General features: G+C 35.0%; 1 protein-coding gene across 1 annotated transcript; it reads left to right on the top strand.

Moving 5' to 3' along the window:
• The first annotated feature begins 7,525 nt into the window (after positions 1-7,525).
• On the top strand, positions 7,526-19,959 carry LOC132058529 (putative white-brown complex homolog protein 30). Its single transcript, XM_059451002.1, has 14 exons — positions 7,526-7,888; positions 7,988-8,064; positions 8,948-9,223; positions 10,710-10,773; positions 10,874-11,020; positions 11,128-11,162; positions 11,890-11,963; positions 12,998-13,911; positions 15,134-15,430; positions 16,409-16,846; positions 17,556-17,704; positions 18,164-18,453; positions 18,550-18,683; positions 19,305-19,959. The coding sequence occupies exons 1-14, from the start codon at positions 7,674-7,676 to the stop codon at positions 19,459-19,461; spliced, it is 3,267 nt and encodes a 1,088-aa protein (XP_059306985.1). The 5' UTR covers positions 7,526-7,673; the 3' UTR covers positions 19,462-19,959.
• The last annotated feature ends 553 nt before the right edge of the window (positions 19,960-20,512 follow it).

Raw genomic sequence — 20,512 nt, 5'->3', positions numbered from 1 at the left:
CGGAGCGGGAAGGGTAAAGACTAACCTTAACCCGCTAATTTTAACTCGCCTTGTCATGTCCCCTTTAACATTTCTTCCTACTTTTGCCCTACTCGTTTCGAGTTTTCTTAAAAAAAAAAAAAAATTGCCCTTTTTTCCTTTCACTTTGCAATTTTCTACTTTATTTTAAAGTTTTATTACTTTTTCCGAATTAGTGCCCCTTCAATCATGTAACACCGTTGAGAATCGCCGAGGTTCTTGAATGGAAAATAAATTGATATGATTTATGAATGGAAAATAAATTGATAATGAAATATACTATGAAAAATCTGTTGCTATTGAAAAAATCCAAAAATAATGATATTAATATAAATATTTTCTTACTAGATAAAATAATCTCTGTATTTAATCCCTACACTATAACATTATAGGATATTTTAAAAATATACATCATTTGATAAACTAATTTTTGGGAAAAGGTAGAGATTAATATAAGAAAATAGCAAGAACCATTTAAAGTTGTACATTAAGAAAAGAGAAAATCGTCAAATGCCCCCTCAACGTTTAGTCGGATTAATTATGACGCACCCAATCTTTAAGGGTGACCTATTACCCCCTGACTATTTTTAAACGGAATTATTACCCTCCTGAAATGCTATCACCAGATCTGTATTTGGGTGGTGAAATACACGCGCCTTACATGTGTATTTTACCAGTAAAATATTTTTTAATTTTTTTTTTTTCATCTTCTTTTTGTTTCTTTTCCTAATCTATCTTCTTCCACCGTCCACCACACCAAAAATCACCATTAAAAGATTTGGCCAAAGAAATTAACTTTTCTATTTATCTTGAGCACTAAACAACCTTTGATTTTTTTATTTCTCTTTATCTTCACCAATGATCTCTTTCGACTGTTCCAACTTCTTCGATCTTTCAATTTTGCCATGCTCTATAGTCCAAAAATCAATTCAAAGGGAAAATTGAAAGATCGAAGTTGAGCATAGCAAAATTGGGTTTTGAATTAATTTGTAGTGGAATGAAAATTGGGTTTCAGAATTCAAAATTGGGTTTTGAAAGATCGAAAGATCGAAGTTGATTTTTTGGACTATGGAGCATGGCCAATGCTCAAAAATCACCTCTTCTTTCAGTTTGTCTTGATTTGGGTTTTGAATTAATTTGTAATGGAATGAGATTACTAATTGGGTCTCTTGATATTTCATTTTCTCATCTTGTTTTTTCGAAAAAATGATTTGTGATTAATGAAAATTAGTTTGGAAGTTGTGAAACTCGAAGGGGAATGAAAGACCAAAAAAAAAAAAAATGACCGGGAATTGCATACTTCCGGTGAGGGGAAGTGTGTGTAACAAAGAAGAAAAAAGGAATAAAAAATAAAGAAGAAAAGGAAAATAATAAGAAATATTTTTATTTGCTTCTCACTCTTTCATCTCTCAAAGATGAGAGAGCACTACACTTTCTGTGTCACCTCACCATCTAGGGTGAAATTAATTCACTTTAAAATTGTCCGGGGGTAATAAGTCGCCCGTAAAAGTTGAGTGCGTCATAATTAAACCGGCCAAACGTTGAGGGGGCATTTGACGATTTTCTCTTAAGAAAATGCAAGAAACAAATAGAAAATGTGTAGGTTTCAAGCCTTGATCACTTTCTACTGTTAGATGGAAGAACAAAATTATAAAACCTGATATTTTTGGCGTATTTTTGATGCAATATACTTTAATGGGGGATTAAATGGTGTTGTTGAGTTGAGAATCAAAAATCAGGTATCCAACAGTGATTTGAAAGAACGGGAAGATGAAAAATTATACTTGGGCCTATTTCTAATTAACGGAAAAATGAAAAATTTCTTGTGCCTTGTAAATGTTGGAGAATATCTGCGAAATGGAACCATTTAGGTAAAGCTAAGAGAAGTGAAAAATTGGCAGTGACCGGAATCAAACCAATGACCTTGAGGTGAATTTGAACCCCCTTGACCACTGAGCTAAAATTCTCAATTATGTCAAGGGGTTCAATACAATACATATATGAAAAGTAATCAGAATTCACCTTATATATACAGTGTAATTTTTTGGCAAGGGGGTTCGGATTCCGCCAGCATGGTTGCGCCCCTACCAGTTATAACTCAGTCAGTCATCTAAAACAAAAACACACAAGACATTAGCATAGCAACTTCGGTACATAAACCTGCAAACTAAGTCTTAAGTTTGGTTGTTTGCTCTAACACATATAACACATGCCAGGTCTCGGGCAATGCTTCCCATAGTCTGCTTTTCTTCTCAAATACCCTGAGGTTCTTCTCAATCCACACCCCATGCACAACCTCTGTATAGATCATCTTAAACATTTGTGCTTGTTGAGACTTCCCTTTAGCCCTTTTGATGAGTAGTTCCCAGTTTAACACACCAACTGATAGCTATTGAGCCCATTATATAAGTCTATTAAGGACATTTAAAGCAAAGGAGCAAGAGCAAAACAGACGTTCAACAGTCTCATTACAACATTGACATAAAGAGCACTATTTATCCACTATAATTCCCATTTCAATAGCCCATCTGCAGTTAATAATCTCCCTTGCATTTGTAATCACATAGCGAATTTTGATTTAGACCTTGCTGAATTGGAGAATAATATACATTTCTACGGGACTCTGTCAGTATTATTCAGGAGTTGAGTATAGATCTGCCTTGTAAGTCCCATTTTTGAAACAGTTTGAATCTATACTTGGGAGAATGCGCCTCTGGACTCCATCACTTTCCTCAACATCCAGCTCAAGAGTTGGAATTACCATATCCTCTAGTTGTTGCCCTATGATGTAGTATGTGTGAACCCATTTTATTCATAGCATGTCTTGTTTACGTGCTAGGTCCCAGTAAGTTTTTGCAATGGCTGATCTATTCCATAGTGAGATGTTGATCATATTAGTTATTTTCATATCACACTCAATGTGGAATAATAACTTCAGGCTACTAATTTCAAAATAAAATGTCAAAATTACAAAGATATCCTTTTCCAAAGCTCTTCTCCCTAATCCTTTAAAAAAGTCAAGATTATAATTAAAAATAAAAGTTCATATCAATTTATCTCGAATAAAAACAAACACAAATTTTATATTATACCATATATATCTCATTTTTAGTTCAATGGACCAAATATTTGCCAATAACACTATTTGCACTCAACTCAACCTTAGGCAGCATGGATGTAACAAGAAGTCTTGCTACTTCCTTTCTAAGAAAAGACACAAGGAGAATGGGTTTACCAAGAAGTCTTCTTCCTCTCTGTCGTGGAATTCCCAAACATATATGACGTGTTCATAAGAAGCACATTGCACCAAACTTTCTCTTGGTATTCTTTCTTCCTTAGAAAAGGTTGCTTTGACCATTTATTAATCATGTGATTTTCTTGAATATATAAGTATCTTTTTTTTTTTTTTACCAAGACGCTCTCAAAACGCACGAGTAATAAAATTAGAGTTACACTAGTCATTAATTTCAAGAAAGAAAGTTCTACAACACCGAACGCTTACTTCTAACCGAAACAAAGAAGATTTCTTCATAGGTTTATTCTCCCTTCTTATCATATATTTACTTCCACTTCCCGCTACAGATATAAGCATAAAAGCTACTCTCTTATTTCGAATCGGAAGTATAATAAGAAAATGAACATGAATAACCTCTAGTAGCTTTATCATCATGCTACCTTCATTAGTAGAAGCATAACAAGAAAAGTGCGTAAAAGCATTATACCTTGAAGCATCTTCATCCTCATAATTGAGAAGCATGAGATCTTCATACTTACATTCTTCTTCATAGGATTTGTCGTCTTCATTTGCTCCACATCTTCATCATAGTAGCCTTCATTTTCATCATAGCCATAATATGTGAAGTCGTCATCATAAAGTCCAGTCGAAGTGATGGAAGACATTTTTTAAACAATCAATTAGCAACAAAAAGGAAAAGATTTTATCAAATTCACTTCCTTACGGGCATTACTCAAAATCTAGCACCCAACACTCGTGTACACATGAACTTACTAATTCTTGACTTTTACCTCTAAGAGAACTTCCTTTAATTTCTTAACAACCAACAACTTGAATGTCCCCCATAAATTTTCAAGGATCAATCCTAATAGCGTTTATGGCTTAAAAATAAAGAACAATTAAGCTAATGGACAGGATGTAAACAATTCACAAGAAAATTTCAAGAGTAAAGTACAAAAAAAAATGACACAAAAAGATTAAACTATACTTAATGAACTAATATTAAATTGATTTAATCCAGAGTTATAAAAACATGAATAAAATTGATTAAAACAACAATTAGACAATCAAAAGAAAAATGTTCAAGATGCTGCATAAATTTACTGTCATAATTCTAATTTTCTGAAATTGCTAGGACACTTTGCTATTGCAGTCAACTATGCACTACTGTAGTCACCACTATTAGATTTTTGCTACCACATTTTTCTGTTCGATTTGGCTTTTGAAAATTCACTCCAAATAAAAAGCCATGAAAAGTTTCCCTAATTGAAACTTGCTTAAGACGATAATTTAATAGCCTTGGAGTGCGTACGGACTCACATCACCCTAGTATAAGTTGGAAGGGCCTAAGCCAAATGGTTAAGTGCATAACTTATGAGAATTGGACTAAATATGATGCTAGTACGAGATATTAAAAATGTGGCTTCAATTGTTGGCACGATTGAAGTATGACATATTTCAATGAGACAAAGATTTGGAGGTTTCAAGGACACATGAAAAAGTATAGATACTATTACCAAAAAAAAGGTATAGATACAATTGCCCAACTATGGCCACGTTTGCACTCGGACACGAGAAGAGAAACAACTACTATGAGGAAAACATCACCACTATTCAACTGTAGTCTTACAGAGAGAAGAGAAAGAGGCAACTCTGAAGACCTGAAGGTCATGATCCCCGATTTAAAAAACATGAATTAGCAACGGACAAATTATGTAGCTAAATATCAAAATCCAGCGTTAGTTCTATTTAGCGACGGAATTCTGATAGCTAAGAGCAAATTAACGACGGATTAGCGACAAAGTTGTAGCTATTTGTTTTAAGTGAGCCAATTGTAGGGGTTCAACTATGGATGCAACTGAACCGTTGCGTGTTATAAAAAAACAGGAGAATGACGAGGCCTGAAGGTTAATGATTGCTTGTGACAATGATCATTCTAGAGGAACTCCTTCATATATAATGATGATATGCATACTTACAGAGAATCTTGACGTTGATAAGCTACTGACCTAATCTTAGAACTATGAAAATGATAATATTCTATCAAACAAAGAAGGGAATGAATAGTAGCAATTTGCACGATTGGCCTTATTCGGGGGTGGTCTTTAATTTTTGTCCCTCAAATTGGTGGTCATTAATTTTTGGCCTTCGCTAAAAACCCTTTAGTTTCGGGTTCGAATCCCTGCTCAATAAAAAAATTAAAAAAAACATTAATAAGGTAGTGTTTGGATTCGCAAGACAGAGTTTTGCCTGTAGAGTTTCAAACTTTATCTTAGGCAGAGTTTGCCTCAAACTCTAACTGATCACGCAGAATTTGACTGCAAACTCTATTTAAGGCAGAGTTTTACCTTCAAGCATAAGACAAACTCTCCCTTAAGGCAAAGTTTTACTTTCATTAATAAGACAAACTCTCCCTGAAGGCATAGTCTGAAGGCAAAACTCTAACTTAAAGCAATTTTTTTTTTACTCAGTTGGAATTTTGCATAACTCTGCATTAAGGCCTAACTTTTGCCTGAATAGGCCTAATTTTTCTACGAAACTCTGCCTTGCATTTTTTTTTACTGAGTCGGAATTCGAACCCCAAAACTCATAATATTAGGCGAAGGACAAAAATTAAAGACTAGCTATTTGAGTGGCAAAAATTAAAGAACAAAAAGATGTAACTTCTAGTGCGTACATACGAGTTTTAGAGTATTAAATGATTCCATTAGTTCTTTGAACTCCAAAAATAAAGTTACCAAGGATGAATTAAACCCAAATAGGTCTTGTGAGAGTTATAAGGGAAAAGGGTAAAAAATGCTCCTCTAATTTGGGAAAAGGGCTAAAAATATCATCAATTATAAATTTGGGTAAAAAATACTCCTCTCGTCATTAAAGTTTTCAAATATACTCATGTCTAAACGGAAATTCCCAAAATAACCCGATTTCATTTTTAAACCCGTTTCATTTAACCCGACTCAACTAAATAAAAAACCCATATGGATTACCCACTCCTGTGCCTAATGGCTTCAGATGTAGGACTCTGGAACAAGTTGGTTGCATATGAGTTTTTTATGTAGTTGGTCGGGTTTGAATAGAGCGGGTTTAAAAATAAAATTGGGTTATTTTAGAAATTTGGAGATCTCCGTTAAGACAGGGTATATTTAAAAACTTTAATGACGCAAGAAATATTTTTTACCCAAATTTATAATGGAGGATACTTTTAATCCTTCCCAAAATAGAGGGGCATTTTATACCCTTTTGCCTACTTATAAATATACACTCCTTAATATCAATCAATTATAATCAACCCCTATTTTTTATTTTAGAAAAGGAGTCCAAGACAGCATAGGACAAAACTATCTTGTAAAAACATTTGCATGCACTAAAGCATACAAACAGAAACATATTACTAACATGCAAACATTAATTCTCATCCTCCAATTCAGCCATTAATCTCTCAATGCCATTTCTCTTCCAAAAACAATGCAACTCCTCCCAGAATCTACACATCTCCCTCCCAATCCATCTCTCAAAAATTTTGACCCAAAAAACCCTTTCTTGTTTTTTTTTGGTTCTGGAGCTTCTTGTTGTCTCCATGGCCATTTGAACCCAATAAATAAAATAAAATTGTCCTTCACCCCTTGAAAAAATTCATCTTTTTGGTTCTTGGGTAGTTTCTATTTCCTATTTTCTTGAAAAATTCATCTGTTTGCTTCTTGAAAATTGTCCTTCCACCCTTGAAAAATTTCATCTTTTTGGTTCTTGTGTAGTTTATATTTTCCATTTTCTTGAAAAAAAATCTTTTTGATTCTTGAGTTGTTTCAGTTTCCTATTTTCTTGAAAAGAATCATCTTTTTGGTTCTTGGGTTGTTTCAGTTTCGTATTTTCTTGAAAAAATTCATCTTTTGGTTCTTGGATTGTTTCTACTTTCTGTTTTCTTGAAAAATTGTCCTTCATCCCTTTAAAAATTTCATCTTTTTGGCTCTTGAATTGTTCCTATTTCCCATTTTCTTGAAAAATATCATCTTTTTAGTTCTTGGGTTGTTTTCATTTTCTATTTTCTTGAGAAAATGCCCCTCACCCCTTGAAAAAATTTATCTTTTTGGTTCTTGAGTTGTTTCTATATTCCATTTTCTTGAAAAATGTCCTTCACCCCTGAAAAATTTCATCTTTTTTGGTTCTTGGGTTGTTTTATTTCCTAATATTTTGAAAAATTGTCCTTCATTTATTGAAATTATATATATTTTTTGATTCTTGGGTTGTTTCAGTTTTCTATTGTCTTGAAAAAATGTCCTTCACCCCTTGAAAAGTTTCATCATTTTGGTTCTTGGGTTGTTTTTATTTTCTATTTTCTTGAGTTTAATGTTTCATAAGTGGTGGCATTTTTCTTGGAAATTAATCTTCCTTAGGCATTACTAATTTGGAAATATTAGATGAAATGGGTAAAACTAGGATATGGTTACCCTGTTATTATTTGTTTATGATTCTTGTTTTGGGTTTTTCCCCATGTATTTTGTGTTCAAGTAGTAAACAATCTCCTGCTAATACTGCTGTACCCGTTCTTGCATCTTTCATTTATAATCAACTTGCAAATCTTACAAAGGTATTCCATACTGATATCACCAAAGCTTTGGGATTCTGCATTAATGATGTGTAAGTGTTAATTTTGCATTATAGTTTAACATAATTATGATTTATGTATATATATACTTCTATTTTTCTAATTATAAACTTAATCTTTTCTTGTTTTAGGGATGCTGAGTTGTTTGAGGCATTTAATTTTCGCAAAAACTTGGAATTCTTAAACAATTGCTTTAAAGAGACCAATGGTATTGATTCTTTTTTCGTTGTTGTAATCAATTATGTGGTCACGTACACGTTAAGGTGGAGAGCTCTAAGAGTTTACTAGCTTCATATAATCAAAAACCTTAATCATGCTTAATTGTAAACAAAAATTATAAGTTGTCATTATTTCTTGCATTAGTTTTGTTTATCGTATGTAATTCGCTTAGGCTTTTAGTCACAAGATGCTTTTGGCATGCGTCGATTTTAATGAACTTGCTGGCAATTATTTTGGTCACCACTTTGTCTTCTCAAATGAATTCAAGATTCGGAATATACTATGATTAACAGTTGACACTTGAAATGACCGGTTTTTATCAATTCATGGGGCATATTAAAGAAAGGGTTTATGTTCTTTTCGCTGACACATAACTCTCCATGTTAAGCCTGACATGCTTCACACTGTCTATGTGTATAACTTAAGCTCTAAGGGGTCGTTTGGTTCTGATAGAATTATGCAGGTATTAGTAATGCAGGGACTAGTTATGCAGGGATTAGTTATGCAGAGTTTAGTTATGCAGGGTTTAGTAATTTATGTAATTTGTTATTCCATCTTCTTCCCTACATAATACATAGATTCCCTCATAACTCATACTTGCATTAGTTATGCGGGATCGTAAGTTGGTAACTAGAAATCGTACTTGATGTGCTGAATTTTATACATAGCAACTAAAATGCTACCAAACTTGGTACTGGTTATGCTGATTATAATTCAGTTCCGAACTAGCAACCAAACGACTCCTAAAAGAAACAAGCTACAAAAATCAAGTGGAAGTTCTTGTCATTTTGTTTCCTATTTGTGCATCGAAATTTTGCTTGTTCAAATTCTGATACCCTTAATCACTAACGATATGCTGGTCATTTTAACAGACGTGACACAGAGGCTATGTAACGCTGCAGAGATGAAGTTCTACTTCTCAAGTTTTCTGGATACAAAATCAGCCAAAAAAACTCAAGTCTTAAGACCCAATAGGAACTGTAACTTGACATCATGGGTTCCTGGATGTGAACCAGGCTGGTCTTGCAGTGTTGGTACGAATCAGAAAGTTGACCTTAAGAATGCAAAAGATATGCCTGATCGGACTCGTGACAATCAACCTTGTTGTGAGGGTTTTTTTTGCCCTCGAGGCTTGACTTGCATGATACGTAAGCATATCTATCGACTCCCTTCTCAATATTTTAAATTATATGCACCGGTAGTATAAAGATTCTTGTGTTATCAATGTAGTTTAACCTGTGATAGCAGGTCAGTTATCATAGAGATTTACCAGTTATTACCATATAAGTGAATTTCATACTAGTAGTCACAGACTCACAGTATTGCTCTATAGTTTCTCGTCCTTGGATTTCTACTACTATTGTTGTTTCTTGTACTTTGATTATCTTGTTTATCTGTTGTACCTACTGCTCCTTTTTTCTGCTTTATCATGGCTTTTTCGCTTTCGTTATTTTCATTTTTCATACTGCTTTGAATTGCTTGTCCTTATCTGACCTTTTTTGTCAAGCTTTCTCTTGAGCCGAGGTTCTCTCGGATAAAACCTCTCTACTTTCCAAGGTAGGGTACACTCTACCCTCCCCAAACCCCACGTTGTGGGATTTCACTGGGTATGTTGTTGTTGTACCATATAAATGAATTGATTGTGTAAAGAGGTTTTTTTAACATTATCAGTGTAGTTTAACCAGTGATGGAAGGTTATATACCATTTTTACAAGTTACTAACTAGATTAGAGATTTACCATCATGTAAATATTTTTTAACCATGAATGCGTAGAACTAAAACCCATTCCTCAATAGTTGGCTTGGAAATGTGTTTAGAAGATTTTGTACGTAATATATGTAAGGATTTAAGTTATAAGTACTAAAAACAACCTTTTGGTAACCTAGCTGTTGCAAAAGTATTTAATTCCTCTGTTTGCAGATATTGTGTAATGCTCAATTTCATTCATCTGTGATAAAAGTCACTGTCACTATTTTGCTTAGTTATTATGGATATACGTTACTTCTTGCATGGAAATGAAGGCGTGTTCAGAGCTTTTGTAATGAGTCTAGGCTTGTCCTTGATGAAGGTGTGAAGTGTTTGTTAGTGAGTCCAGTCTTGTCCTGAAACACTCAATCTACAACACTAGCAACCTCTGCATTAACAATGATGTAAATTAGAATGAATGCTACCAAATTAAATTATGTCTTGACAAATACTCCTTTTGTTTCAATTTGTTTGTTTTACTTTCCCTTTTAGTCTGTTTAAAAAAGGATGTCTCTTTCCTAATTTTTCAACTCTTTAGTTTCAACATCCGACATGCTTGAGGTTTAAGACCACATTAAAGGGGATTTGGGTAGATTATACATATCTTTAGTTTAAGACTACAAGATTTAAAAGTCTTCTTTACTTTTTTAAACTACGTCCCCAGTCACACTACGACAAACAAATTGAAAAGGAAGGAGTATATGAATGCTACCAAATTGAATGTATGTTTTGCCAAATAAAATTTTTGTTATCTCTCTTTCAAAAAGCTTTGTGAGTAACTTACATTCCTTATTGAACTCCATCCTACCTTTGAAATTGATGAATAAGCTTTTTAAACCTTGAGGTTTTGTATTTAATCTGAAGGATCCCTATTATATGTTATGCAGCTTGTCCGTTAGGAGCTTACTGTCCTCGTGCTACACTCAACAAAACAACTGGTGTATGTGATCCGTAAGTTTTTCTAGCTCCACTTTTGCTTATCCTATTTCAGCATGCCTTCTATAGTCATATTATGATCAGCTAATACGTGTTTGGTAAAGAAAATTTCCAGATATTCATACCAATTACCTCCAGGCAAGGTAAATCACACTTGTGGAGCAGCTGATCTTTGGGGTAGTGAAACAAGTGGTGGAGAGTTATTCTGCTCACCAGGATCTTATTGTCCGACTACCACCAAAAAGGTTACTTGCTCGGAAGGGTATTGAATTTAACTTGAACTAGAATTTCCGTTGCATTAATTACCATCACTTTGTAAAAACTCTAGTACGATCTTAACTTACTATGTTTCTATTTGTGTATTTCCAGAAATTACTGCAGGAAGGGCTCTACGGAACCGAAACGTAAATCCTCTTGATTCTAGGAAGCTTTGATAGCTTAGCTTGGTAAACTGGAGATTACAACCACTATATATTACTCCCTCTGTCTCAATTTATGCGACACTCTTTCCTTTCTAATCAGTCCCAAAAAATTGATATCTTTCTATATTAGTAACAATTTAACTTTAAACTTTACATTTTACCCTTAATGATATGATTTCTTGCCATAAAAGTTTTTATGGCTTATTTTAAACTATAAGTTTCAAAAGCCTTCCTTTCTTTCTTTCTTAATCTCCGTGCCCGGTGAAACACCTTCACAAAAATTAGAACAGAGGGAGTAATATGTTCCAGCACAGACTGGACTATATCTAATGTCCATTGTTTAGGATCTCATCTAGTCCACTTTATTGTACTAAGTCGGTCTTGGCCTTTAGTTTCCACCTCTCAGTTACCTTTAGAGTCTCATCTTGAGACACTTTAGAGTCTCATATTAGTTGAGGGTATGGGTTGTTGTCTCGACTTTATTGTATAGGCTTACAGAGAACTTATTTCTTAGGCAAACGGTACTCTGATTTCTGTTTAAAAGAAGTCTTATTTAAATATCCAGATAGTTCTTGCATGAAAATGTACAAATCAACACTAGTATCAATTGTTTTACTTGGGGATCTGTTAAGTTAATTTTTTGCTTCAATGTTACATTTACGATGACAGCAAACAAAGATGTTCATTTTTGGCATTTTGACCATTGCAGCATGCATCAAGTTGAGTCAATGCCACGCACAATCAGATAAACAAAAGCTGCATGTATATGGTTTTATCCTTATTGTAAGTGGACTCTTAGTTTAGTCAATTTAATTTCTTTTCATGAAAATACACTATATTCCTTAAATTGGTTCTTTGATTTACATTGACTGAGGATTTACCAAAAGCTGTCACGGTTTTAAGTCAATGTTTGAGGGGGCTTACTCCCTCTGTCCCAATTTATGTGACACTCTTTCCTTTTTAGTTAGTCCAAAAAGAATGACATCTTCCTATATTTTGTACTCCCTCTATCTGAATTTATGTGATACTTTTCGTTTTTCGAGAGCCAAACAAGAACATCTTTGACCACAAATTTTTCGTATGCCCTTTAAATAATTTTAAATTGTTAATTATTGTGACTTATAGTACTTTTTGACTTTAAACTTCCCATTTTACCCCTACTGAGATGATATATAGCCACAAGTATCTTTGATTTATTTTGGACCACAAGTTTCAAAAGTCTTCATTTCATTCTAAAACTCCGAGTCTGGTCAAACACCTTCACGTAAATTGGGAAAAAAGGGAGTTAAAAAAGGCAGGTGTTGCTATGTAGAATACCATTTTATGTTAGAAAACCCGTCCCACATTTTGTGTACGGGTTTTCATAGGAGATTATTAGGTGTTGAATTAATTCAAAATTTCACTTATTATCTTATGGTCTTGGGTTTGGATGCTTAGATTTTTTCAGTGTCTCAACCTCTATCTTTTTCACTGAAGTATGAGAGAGCAACTCTTTTATTCAGAATTTAATGATCGATTTTTCTTAATTGAAATTTGCAGATCTGTCCAGTTTTGCAAAATATGACCAATTTTAGATATCTGGCTACTTTTGCAAATCTGACCACATTTTGAAATGTTTCCAGTTTCTTTTAAATTGCACAACCATTGTTCTTTCTAGTTTATTTTCATCTTTTCTTTTTAACTCTTAACTAGTATAAACTTGATATTAGTTCATATTGAGTTCTATTCTAATTTGCTCGAGTGCTTTATCTTATTTTGTGCTATTTCCTTCCTGTTTTTTTGCATAGTATCTGACCTTTCTTCACCTTTACATGTAGGGTGTTTTGAGTTTTATACTGATCCTCGTTTATAATTGCTCTGATCAAGTCATAAATACTAAGTATCGAAGAGTCGCCAAGTCGAGGGAAGCTGCGGCAAGACATGCGCGAGAAACTGCACAGGCAAGAGAAAGGTGGGGATTAGTAAAAGATGTTGCTAAGAAACGTGCTTTTGGATTGCAACAACAGTTATCTCGCACGTTCTCGAAGAAAACGAGTGTGAAGCAAGGACCAAGAGGAGGTTTCAACCTACCTAAAACTAATGATGAAGCATCATCCATACCACCTAAAGGTCCAAGCAGTTCAGCTGGATCTTCGAAAGGAAAGAAAAAAGGACAAAGTGATCTAACAAAAATGATGCATTCAATTGAAAATGAGTCGGATAATATTGAGGGGTTCCATATGCAGATTGGAGATAAGAATATAAAGAAGCAGGCGCTCAATGCTAAACAACTGCATACGAGGAGCCAAATTTTTAAATATGCGTATGGTCAGCTTGAGAAAGAGAAAGCTATGGAGCAAAAAACTAAGAATATGACATTCTCAGGAGTTATCTCAATGGCAACAGATGATAATACTGAGATTAAAACTAGGCCTCCTATTGAGATTGCTTTCAAAGATCTGACTATTACTCTGAAAAAGAAGCACAAACATTTGATGAGGTCAGTTACTGGAAAACTTATGCCTGGTCGGATTTCTGCTGTCATGGGCCCGTCTGGGGCAGGGAAGACTACTTTTCTTTCTGCAGTGGCTGGTAAGATAACGCAGTGCACGTTATCTGGGATGGTTCTCATAAATGGAAGGGCAGAATCTATGGATTCGTACAAGAAAATTATAGGTTATGTTGCCCAAGATGATATAGTCCATGGAAACCTCACTGTCGAAGAGAACCTTCGGTTTAATGCAAGATGCAGGTATCAGTTAAAACACATTCTGCATCTTGCCCATATTATCTTTGAGAGACTGAGGAGCACTTTCCTTTTTTAAGTTTTGTTGAAATGGAAGTATTTGAATTGTTATTTTGCTTTTCATCCTTCTTTAAACTTTTATTTGCTTTCTATTTACCAGCCAAGTTGAAAAGATAACTCCGGAATTTTGTGAATATAAAAGGAAAGAAATGGTAGAAAACCTTATCAATGAGTGTAAACTTGTGATGTTTCATTTATTTTGTCTTACAATTATCTTAACCCAGGGTTTAGTTGCATTTAACACCTTAGCTATTGGTAAATCTATATATGTTCTCCAGAAATGCATAAACTTCGACAACTCTTTTAGTTTTTCACTCATGGTGATTGTGTCTCCTGAGGGTCATTCTACATTTAGCAAGTGTTTATATGACACTTAATGCCTGTTTAATTTTTCAGTATCTTGCCTTGTCTTTGCAGTAACAACCCGTTTCTTCTCTTTTAAATCTTGTTGGATGAACTGTTATGTAGGGTGTGCTAATCTTAGGTTATATAGGCTCTATTTGAAATATCCACAATTCCACGCCCTGAGTTCGTAGTTGAAAATGTGGGTCCAAAAATATAATAACCTCATCTATTCCTAATTTCCACATGTATAGAAGGTTCAAATCGGAAGCTGTTGGTTCCAACCTGCTGCTACTATTGTGGATACGTCACTAAGGAGCCATTTGGCCATGAGAATTATTCTCTCTTTTTTCTAGAATAATATTTCATTTTATTTCAAAATCAGTGTTTGGTTATAAAATTTTCAAATCCAACTTGGAGTTGAATTCCAGATTTGGGAAAGTGCTCCAAACCTGTTTCCCAACTTTATCTTTATAAATTCCAAATAAAGTGTTCTATTCTCAAAAAAGTAATACCAAACACAAGTCCATCTTCAACTCCAACTTCATAAATTCCAAATAAAGTGAAAAATATTTGAAATATATGGCGAAACGCCTACTAAGGCTTTATTAATTTCTTTGTTCAACTATATCTTGAGGCTCTACTACATGCCTGTTATTAAGTAGTTGGAAAATTTGTCCTCCATGTATTCTACGTTTTTCTTGCGCATAAGATGTTATTCCAAGTGTACATTTGGAGCAAGTTTGATTAACTTGACATCTAAATGTTTGTTCTCATTTTCTTATTGTCATTTTATGTCTTCTGTTGAACCCTCAACATCGTAAAGACTAGCTGCAGACTTGCCAAAGGCTGATAAGGTTCTTGTAGTTGAAAGAGTTATTGAATCATTGGGTCTTCAGGCAGTTAGAGATTCCCTGGTTGGAACTGTTGAGAGGCGTGGAATTTCTGGTGGACAGAGGAAACGAGTAAACGTGGGGATGGAAATGGTGATGGAACCTTCACTGCTGATCTTGGATGAACCTACATCTGGTTTAGACAGCTCATCTTCTAACCTACTTCTTAAAGCTCTTAGACGTGAAGCTCTTGAAGGTGTAAACATTTGCATGGTTGTTCACCAGCCAAGGTGTGCGGATCTTTTTATCGCTAATCAACTTCTAGTATTGTGCACGGCAACTAGATATACAATTTAGTAGTTTTATCGAAAAAGTTATAAATAGTGGGGAAAGGGGCATTTGAACCCTGTTTACAACTATACCAAAACGTATATGTTGGAGCTATAATAAATTAAATAAAACAGCTTAAGCTTGTAGATCAGTTATTCACACACTTAACTTGGTATCAAATCAGGCGGTCCTGGGTTTGAGTTAGAATTTTGACGTGCTTGGCTCATAAAAAGAATCAAGCCCGCACGTGGGGGGCATGGTGGAGATATAATTAATAAAATATAAGTTGTGCTCTCTCTCCCAAACCCCACTTGTGGGACCACACTGGGTATGTTGTTGTTGTTGTTGTTGTCTCTAACAAATTAAGCTTTTTATATGAGATGGCCACATACTTCAATAGTATAAAAACAAAAGAATCACCCCAGAAATATAATTTCTTTCTATGTCTAAATAAGTTGTTCTAACAAAACGTTATTATAAGTTGAGCAATTTAGATAGTTTAAGATGCTTTTGCTTTTCTGTTTTCCCTTTCTTGCTCTATCAGTTTGGTTCCTGTTCATAGAAAAACAAAAAGCAAAAATTTTGAGCTGGCTCAGTAGGCATGTCTTCAAAATCATGTGACTATTGAGACTATGTTGCAACGGAAGGCAGGATTCATGTATGCACAGAATTTGACTATATTGTATTATATGTGTTGTTAATATAATTAAGTAAATAAAAGTGTGCTCTCCTAATAGCTTAAGCTTTTAGATGAGATGGTCACACTTCAACATAGTATCAAAGCAGACAGAGGTCCACGTGCTTGGCTCATGAAAAAAGAATTAGGGCCGCACGTGAGGGGGCGTGTTGAGAATATAATTAAGTAAATAAAAATGTGCTTTCTCTAACAACTTAAACTTAATATATATGGTAGAATGACTTATCCTTATGTTCTTCAGCTATACCTTGTACAAGATGTTCGATGACTTGGTACTTCTAGCCAAAGGTGGTCTTGTTGCATATCATGGTCCTGTGAAGAAAGTAGAAGAATACTTTGCAAGTCTTGGAATCACAGTACCGGATCGCGTAAATCCTCCTGACCATTTCATCGACATCCTTGAGGGTATGGTCAAACCAGGTGGAGGTGTGACCGTGGAACAACTTCCTGTCCGATGGATGCTTCATAATGGTTACCCTGTACCCCCAGATATGATGCAATTGTGTGATCAAATTGCAATGTCCTCCAAGGGCGTTGCAGCAGCTCCTGACCAATCTTTTTCTGTTGATGGATGGCATGAGAAGCGAGATTCTCTGTCTCATAGCTTGTTGAAACCTCATGACTTGTCTAATAGAAACACTCCAGGCGTAAACCGGCAGTATAGATATTATCTTGGAAGGTATTGTATCTTATGTTCTCCAGATTCATGTCATATTTTCCCGAGGGATAATTACATTTTTAGGCCGCTCAAAAAAGTAATAGCCAGCAAATGTATAGGCTTTGTATATTAATAACAACAACAACATACCCAGTATAGTTCCACAAGTGGGGAGTGCCGGGAGGGTGGGGTGTACACAGACCTTATCCTTACCTCTGTGGGGTGGTATAGGCTTTGTATATTAAGTATAAATATACATATAATATACATAATCAGTGTATATGTTTTATATTGGAAACAGCCTCTCTACCTCACACAAGGTAGGGGTAAGATATGCGTACACCCCCACCCTCCCCAGACCTCACCTGTGGGATCACACTGGATATGTTGTTGTATGTTTTGTATATTTTGGCTAGCGCCTGTAAGAAAACCTTACCCCTACTACAATCTCTTAAATTTCTAAAACTGTCAGCCACTTGTAAGAGTTGATGACATGGAAATACATGCAGCTAAAATCTGCTACTCTCTCTCTGGTCCAACAACTGGCGAAAGAATTAACGGAGAGATTAATTGGTTTGGCTGAAACTTGATAGAATAAAAAAAAAATTATACAAATAATCAAGGGAGAGTGAGACATTGGTCTAATGCAATGACGAAGCTTGTCACAGTTTCTGGTTTTTCTGACGCAAGTTATTATATGATAATGTTTAACGCGATTACCATCTTTCAGGGTAGGCAAACAGCGATTGCGAGAAGCTCAAGTACAAGGAGCAGATTATTTAATCCTTTTGGTTGCTGGAGCGTGCTTAGGAATCCTATCCAACCAGAAGGGCGACACCTTTGGATACTACGGCTATATGTATAGTGTCATCGCTGTGTGTAAGTGGAATACTTGCTAAATCCGAAACCAAGACATCTTCTAGCTGAATATATTTTCCTTAGATATTGTTGGATTTAACGTGCTTTACTTTCTATGGAAATATGATTCAAAGTTGTCTGATTGCCTCAAATCTAGAGCACATTTGTATATTAACCAAATAGTCAAACCTCTGTATAACAACGGATATTTTTTGGCTGCTGTAGTGAAATGCTGTTATGGAGAACATATAATGTAACATAACATGAAAAATCGGTTCCAAAGAGAACTTGGCCATTATAGCTTGGGTGACAACTTTTGATTAAAAATAAATAAATAATGAAATGTTGTTATAGAGGATGACTGTTACAGAGAGGTCTGATTGTATATACATCTATTACTTGTAGTACAACTTATTAAATGTGCTGTGCTTTTCTGTTCAAAATACTAGGCAATTTTACCTGCTTATGTCATTCTTGCAGCACTCCTCTGTAAGATTGCAGCACTGAGATCCTTTTCGTTGGACAAGTTAGAGTACTGGAGAGAGAGAGAAAGCGGGATGAGCAGTCTAGCTTATTTTCTTTCCAAGGATACAATAGACCATTTCAATACTCTTATAAAGCCTCTGGTTTTCCTGTCTATGTTCTATTTCTTAAATAGTCCAAGATCAACCTTTGGGGACAACTACCTCGTTTTCCTCTGCCTTGTATATTGTGTGACTGGCATAGCTTATGTGTTTGCCATCTGCTTTGCACCTGGACAGGCACAATTGGTATGTACTACTGTCACGTCTCCATTGACATGATGTTATTTCTTTTTCCTGATTCTTTATGCTGACAACAAGCTTCTTCTTGCCCCTTTCGAACAGTGGTGTGTCCTTGTTCCTGTTGTTTTGACTCTCATTGCAAACCAGGAACCAGATGGTACTGTCGGAAAATATGTAGCCAAGTTTTGTTACCCAAGGTGGGCTATGGAAGCATTTGTCGTTGCAAGTGCGCAGAGGTTGGTAGTTCATAATCGACATTTAGGAAACTATAGATTGATATAGCACCAGTTCTCAGAACTTTTAACATTGTTTTTGGTTTTCACCATTCACATTATGTTAGCATTTCCTCATTTATTTGGCTATGTTGCTCGGACTCTCCAAAAATGTTGTTACCTGTGTCGGATCCTCCAAAAATGAACTACTTTTGGAGGATCCGGCAAGCACCCGTCGGCATTTTTGAAAAGTCCGAGCAACATATTTTTGGTTGTTGTTGATCACATTTTTTGAGCATTTTCTCATTTGTTTGGCTATGTTGCTCGGACTCTCCAAATTTTTTGTCATACTTGTATCAGATCCTTAAAAACGCACTAACTACTTTTGGAGGATCCGACACACACCGTTGGAATTTTTGACGACTCTAAGCAACATAAATTTTTGGTTGTGGATCACATTTTTGTTAGCATTTTCTCATCTGTTTGGCTATGTTGCTCGGACTTATGCACCAGTTGGCATTTTGGAGAGTCCGGGCAACATATATATATATATATAAATCTGGTTGTTGTTAATCACATTTTGTTGCATTCTCATCTGCTTGGTTAAACTAGTTCAGCTAATTTTTTTTTTTCATTTCTCTTCAGATATTCAGGAGTATGGCTAATAACTCGATGTGGCAAGTTATTGGAACTAGGCTTTGATGTGCATAACTGGACTTATTCTCTAATTTTACTGGTTCTCACTGGTGTAGTTAGTCGTTTAATAGCTTACCTTTGTTTAGTGTGTATTAAAAAGAAATAAACCAAATTTTTTTTTCTTCACATCTGTTGTGTTGTTTACAACAAGATTAAAAGGCATAGGTTAGGGGCTTTTGGCATCTAATGTATATCCAAGCAAGTTTTTTTGACACTGAAAATGGGGAGTGCTAAAGTATCTTCATCATTGATGGAATGGTATAAGGGGTGACTTTTTGGACAAATAAAGAAAAAGTCCGATGTCCTAAGTTCTCGCTATGCACGAGGTCCTGGGAAGGGGCTGGACTATGTCGGATCTATCGTATACAATTATTGCATTTCTGCAAGAGGTTGTTCATGTGATTTTATGCTTTCGCTATGCGTGAGGTCCTGGGAAGGGCTGGACCTTGTCGCGTCTATTGTATGCAGTTATTGATGCAATAAAATGACAGTCTCGGTGCATTAAGCTCCCATTATGAGTGGGTCTAGAGAAGGATGGATCATGTTGGGTCTAGGGAAAGACCTGACCGTATAAATTTACAAAACTTAAGCGCAACATTCATTCACACATCTCTTATTAATACACGGTTTCATCTCGCTTTAAGAAAAATAAAAATAAAAAAAATCATCCACTAAATGCCTCAAAATTCTTTAAGAAGTCAAAATAAAAAAAATAAAAAAAATTGAAGTACCTCATAAAAGTTGGAACCAAACAAATCCAAGGCAAATCTTGAGTAATCTATGCTCTGATCCTTTGCTTCCATGGTATATCATAACTTCCTTGTTATGTTTACTCTCCGTTTGAAGTTATTAGCCAATCTAAGAGGACCATCTAGATATTGAAGGCTAATGTGAAGGTAATCCTTCAATTTTGGTGATTAAGAATAGGAATTTTATAAAATCGTGGCATCGTCTATTTAGGCTAGTGTAAAAGCCGAAGATGTGTGATCTAATAGTAAACGAAGTGAAATGAAAATTATGAGAGATCAGAGGTAATAGTTTTAGATGGAATAGTTATGGTATATACAAGATGGTTCAGATATGATCAACAATAATATATACAGTGTCATCCTATAATTGGGGCGCAGGATGATAGCATGACGCCACTATCTTTGTGG

Source organism: Lycium ferocissimum, chromosome 5, assembly GCF_029784015.1.
Source record: "Lycium ferocissimum isolate CSIRO_LF1 chromosome 5, AGI_CSIRO_Lferr_CH_V1, whole genome shotgun sequence".
Lineage (NCBI taxonomy): Eukaryota > Viridiplantae > Streptophyta > Magnoliopsida > Solanales > Solanaceae > Lycium > Lycium ferocissimum.
This window is presented reverse-complemented; position numbering and strand designations above follow the sequence as displayed.

Bases quoted from the DNA above. Each gene is read 5' to 3' on its own strand.
- LOC132058529 (XM_059451002.1), top strand. From the start codon at position 7,674: ATGGGTAAAACTAGGATATGGTTACCCTGTTATTATTTGTTTATGATT. The intron at 15,431-16,408 runs GTGTGCGGATCT...TATGTTCTTCAG, and splicing joins ATGGTTGTTCACCAGCCAAG to CTATACCTTGTACAAGATGT. The intron at 18,454-18,549 runs GTATGTACTACT...CCTTTCGAACAG, and splicing joins CACCTGGACAGGCACAATTG to TGGTGTGTCCTTGTTCCTGT.